Here is a 5,000-nt window from a genome sequence, read left to right on the forward strand (position 1 = left end):
CACACACACACATACACATACAACCATACGCATACATGGACACGTAATATATACGTACACACAAACACACAAATATACACATACTCACATACAAACAGTCACACACAACAATTACGCAAGTAGACGAGATGAGAAGAACCTGTAACCCATATTAAACAACTATTGTCTTTACCTTGGCTGGCAGAATGCCCATGATTCTGCTGCCCTTGCTGTCTCTGCCTGAGAACTCCAAGCCCAAAATACAGTCCTGCGACGCTATGTGCCCAGGGATTGCATCCGGTGGCAGTTTGCCAGTGGCCAGCATCACATCTCGGAAGTTCAGAGATGTGTAGTACACACTGCATAGTTCTGTATCACTGCCATCAGGTTGAAAGTACTTCAGAGGCGACTCAATCCACCTGAAACTGGACAAGTCACCCCGTGTCTGGATGTCAACGTAAGCGAACTCACATTGTTTCTCACTGGCAGCCCCACCTGTGAAACAGCAGGAAAAAGGCAAGATAATCTTACTGATAAAGTTCAACCCCCACCCCCGCCCAATACCTTCCCAAATCCCCGCTCCCAAAACAACAACAACAACAACACAACAACAATCAACAAAAAACCATACATATCAATCAAATTATTATGCAAAGAGACAACAATACAGCTAACCCCAACGTCATCACACAAACAATCGGAAAAAAACATTCTGATTTTTGAATTGAGAAAAGCTTTGGAGGAAACAGATATTTTCAGACTTATCGTCGTGCACCCCCCTCCCCCCGCCCCAAAATTCCCTTTATCTCCCTTCTCCAATCTAAAGAGTAAAAATAGGCTAGATGCAAGGAGACCAATTCCAGCCTGTACTCGTAACCCCTCAGCATCAACTCTCAGTAGATTTCCTCGGGAGTCAGATCATGGCAAACTATGAACATACTCTAATAATATGTCGACAGTTCTTCCTGAAAACCCCTGAAATGTAGTGAACAGCCATGTATTTATAAATAAACAGATACGTACTACTGGGTTTGATGCCGCAGTCAGCTTCTTAAATAAAATTCCCAGTACAAGGTTACGTTGAAATTCTTCAGAAGACACTTGTACGTAAATGAAAAGTAAATTGCAGCATTCATCATCTTTCTCTCTCTACGGAATGCCACTCACCTTCTGTCAGAGGAAGATTTCTGAAGCTTCCCCAATGGCCGTCCCTGTACACATTGATCACCAAATCTTTTTCTATTAAGTTCTGAAATCCAACGCTTTCAACAGTCAGGATAGGGCGTGGAGAGGACTGCTTTGTGTTACTGATCAGTGCACATCTGACTTTCCCCCCACTGGGCTCTTTACGGAGAGATTTGATAAGACCCGTGATGCCGCTAATATCTTCAACTGCCGCAATGATCCACAACCTTGAATTTGCTTGAGACGTGTCTAAAGTTTTCATTTTGGACTTCAGACTGTCGACCCACGAGAAATCGGTTATTTCGTTGATAAAAATCAAAGTTGGAGACAAAGGGATCACAGCCTTCTTTCGGAGCAGGAACAGCGTGGAGAGGAGATTGTCAGATTTCCTACAGATGACATCGTAATTGTGTTTTGTGAACACTTCCACCCAGGAACTTTCAGTCAAGAAACTATCACACGCCCGGCAGACATCTTGAACGTTGTTGTTGGACAGTTTGTCAGAAATGGTTTCCAATGCGACATAAAGCGGGACGTTCTTGGTGACCTCCTCGACAAGGATAAAGCCCTCGGGGACGACCATGGTGGAGACTGTCTCCAGCATACTGTCGATGTCTGGCTGTTTGTGCAACACATTCTTCAGAACCAGCAGTTGGACTTGGCCAGGTGGGACAGACTTGGATGTGGATGGGTCCCACTGGGAGAACTTCACATCGAAAGTTTTAGCGTCAGCAGGAAGAGGATTTTTGTCTGCTCCAGTGTAGTTCACACTAAAAGTTGGACAATTTGTAATTGAAGGCACGATTTTGCGGTACAAAGTACTTTTCGCTGCCCCAACTTCCAAAACACTCACAGGAGAGGACGACGAGACATTTTCCAACACGATGTCTATACATGGTTTTAAATTCTCAACGCTTTCCATGCCCGTGCGTAGTTCTTCCAACACGTGTTCTGTGTGAAAGTGCTGTAAAATGTTTTCATCACTATTCATATCCATGAGAAGAGTCAGAAGTTCCGTAAATGCACTGCTAGGCAGAGAATCACTCTGCGTGTTTGAGTTCTGTTGTGTCGTTGAATCCTCAGTTATACAGTCCATCGGCTCTTTGTTGAGTGAAGATTTCCTGCACCCTGATCGGGTAGCACACTCACAATTAGACAACTTGAGATTGTCAAGCGCGGGTTTGACATAACGCTCGACATATGCTGTCAGCTCTGTGCAGGCGACGACATCGTCTTGAAGATAGGGATGAAAGAGACACTTCTCGAGGACAGGGGCAGCTTGGGAGCCCCTGAATGGTGCAGCAGTCACATGAAGACCATGGAGTTCAACACCCCCACTGAATGTTAAGTCCAGCACCTGATCTGTGCATACTGGAATATCTGGAAGAAAGTAAGGTGGTTATAAGTATTCTCAAATGTTGAAAGAAAATGGATTATTTTTCTTGTTGTTGTTGTTGTTGTTGTTGTTGTTGTTGTTGTTGTTGTTGTTGTTGTGTGCGTGTGTTTGTGTGTATAACGGGGAAAAAAGGGGAGGGGTGGGGGTTCAAGATTATAATGCAACGAGTGTCATAAGCTTTAGCTTCAAACATGAAATAAAAGCTGCTTAGAAACTAAACTATACCTAAACGATGTATCCGTTTCCTTTCTATTCTGTTCTTTGGAGAAAAGGTTTTCGGTCCTTTACTCCCTAAAGGGTGGGCATAGTATCTGAAAGACGATGTTGCATTATTCTATGGGAGTGCATGAGCTCATATTATGGGAATGAGCACAGACGTACGTGTTTACGTAAGCATTTCCTGGGCCACAGACGAATGTTTAAAGACCATGTGTCCATGATAGCCATGTGGCAATAGTGTTACATGTGAAATATGTAGGGGACACGGAATCACAAATATTCACTGTCAAAACATTCGTTCGTTGTTAATTCAAGACAACATATCCCCCCCCCCCCCCGCCCAACGTCAAATTGCCATTGTTCAGTTTAAGATAGTACACAAAAAGTAGGCTTTAGAATACATGTATTGTTCTTTTCTAAACTACTTAAAAGAAGCCAAGGAAAAACCAGGAACAGCTCTCAAAATTTCTCCATATTCACCAACAAAGGTGTCATGAAAAGACGTAACAGCAAAACGATATTTGTCACCCAAGAACGGCATACTCACCAATGTGTTTTCCTTCTCCAGGCGCCCCTGGTTGGGATCTTGGGTCTATCTTCAGGCTTTGGATCCTGGTAGGGAGGAACAGACCGGTGCCTGTTCGGGACAGGATCTGTGTCTGGAGCATGGCGTCAGTGAAAGTGATCCAGCGACCATCCCATTTCAGCTCTCCAGTCAGACCTAGTCGATAAGACAATGCGCTTTTGAGGAACAGGCTGGGTTTAGTTATAAACAAGTAGTTTACGCTTTGAATCGTAGTTTATTCACGAATTTTGGCATTAGACTCAAAGGAAGATGCGTTCTATTGAGAAAGTTAGATTTGATAAATTTAATCTGATTCTATGCTGAGGACAGTGAAACGATGAACAAAGTACTTGAATTTTATACCTTTTAGTGTCTGTCTTTTATTCTAAGAGATGGGTAATTGCATTTGAAAGGGGTAGAAGAATACGTATGCTGTTGGAGATGGCTTGGAGTTTCTACATTATACCCAAAGTAGACACACTTTTAAAATCTACCCTCACCCCCATTCCCCACCTCGGAGAGGACGCTCTTTAGTTTGATGCTACGGTAATAAGACTTCTTTGTGGGTTCATTGGCCGACCAGTAAGATTTCTTTGTTATCAAAGCCTTCTTCATAATATCATCTAGATATCTAGTACGTAGTACAGCAGTGAAAATATACGATGGGTCATATTCTTTGTTTAAGGTTGTTTGTAGTATACCTACAAAATCCCCTAGTCATAGTTCACAACGCATCTTGTTCACAGAAGACAGATGCATGTTTTTATTCATTTGAAAACGAATATAGAGTGGTTGATTGTTTTACGTCTTCATCCAGATAATTAAGAACTTGTTCGTGGAAGGCTAACCCTGTAGAAAGATGGAGGTGCTTTGTAACATATCTTCTCCACATGAGAATTAAACTCCCTCCCATTGTATACAAGGTGAAGAATCTTATCATACTTGTACGTCTACAGACGGTGGTAAATAATGGTTAAACAGTGTATTGTTGTTCAAAGTACAAACACTTGATGGCTGAGGGGCTTGTACTTGAGTGGTCTACTACACTGACATGCTTAGAAGGGTACTAGCTGATGAGAGACAGAAAGTTATATTGGTGGCTGGTCCTGTTAGTGGTTTCAGATGCGATATACACATAAAAATATACTTAATATAAAAACAAACTTCTGAAATCTTCTGAAAAAGCTCACCTGTCTCACTACAGCTTGAGATGCCTTCAAATGCCGGCCCGTACTCGTAGCCCCTCAGCCTCAGCTCTCGGTAGATTTCCTCGCGAGTCAGTTGGAAGTCCGTGGTCTCTTCGTGACTCGAATACTCTCGGACATTCTTGTATAGGTCTCTGTCCAGAAACTGACCTTCAGGGCAGTAGATATTGCCGTCCACTACTAGAGTGTCATTCTCACAAATGTTGAACTGGTCAGTGCCTTGAATAAGGTCAACTGTGAGTGTTACTGGTCCTGTTGACAGACATGTTATCTGGTTGATATTCCCAGCTTGTCAAGAGGATATCTCGGTTTTAAACAAGCCATCCGACAAGGAATAATGTTGTTGTTTGCACAGGATCCGTTTGAATATTTTACCCAACTCATCTCCCTCCACCTCTCTATTTTTTCTATCTCTCTCTCTTTCCTCTGTCCCTTTATCCTTTACCGTATC

At 42.8% G+C, this 5,000-nt stretch overlaps 1 protein-coding gene across 1 annotated transcript in view; it reads right to left on the minus strand.

Moving 5' to 3' along the window:
- Positions 1-137: 137 nt before the first annotated feature.
- Positions 138-5,000, minus strand: part of LOC106011236 (fatty acid synthase-like) — a 14,744-nt gene continuing 9,881 nt past the window's right edge. Inside the window, exons 7-10 of the mRNA XM_035968698.1 lie at positions 4,535-4,801; positions 3,327-3,500; positions 1,147-2,544; positions 138-474 (exon numbers count right to left, since the gene is read on the minus strand). Coding sequence (XP_035824591.1) covers positions 152-474; positions 1,147-2,544; positions 3,327-3,500; positions 4,535-4,801 — 2,162 coding nt within the window. The 3' untranslated portion in view covers positions 138-151. The remainder of the gene's footprint in view (positions 475-1,146; positions 2,545-3,326; positions 3,501-4,534; positions 4,802-5,000) is intronic.

This window comes from Aplysia californica, unplaced genomic scaffold (assembly GCF_000002075.1).
Source record: "Aplysia californica isolate F4 #8 unplaced genomic scaffold, AplCal3.0 scaffold00076, whole genome shotgun sequence".
In the NCBI taxonomy this organism is placed as follows: Eukaryota; Metazoa; Mollusca; class Gastropoda; order Aplysiida; family Aplysiidae; genus Aplysia; species Aplysia californica.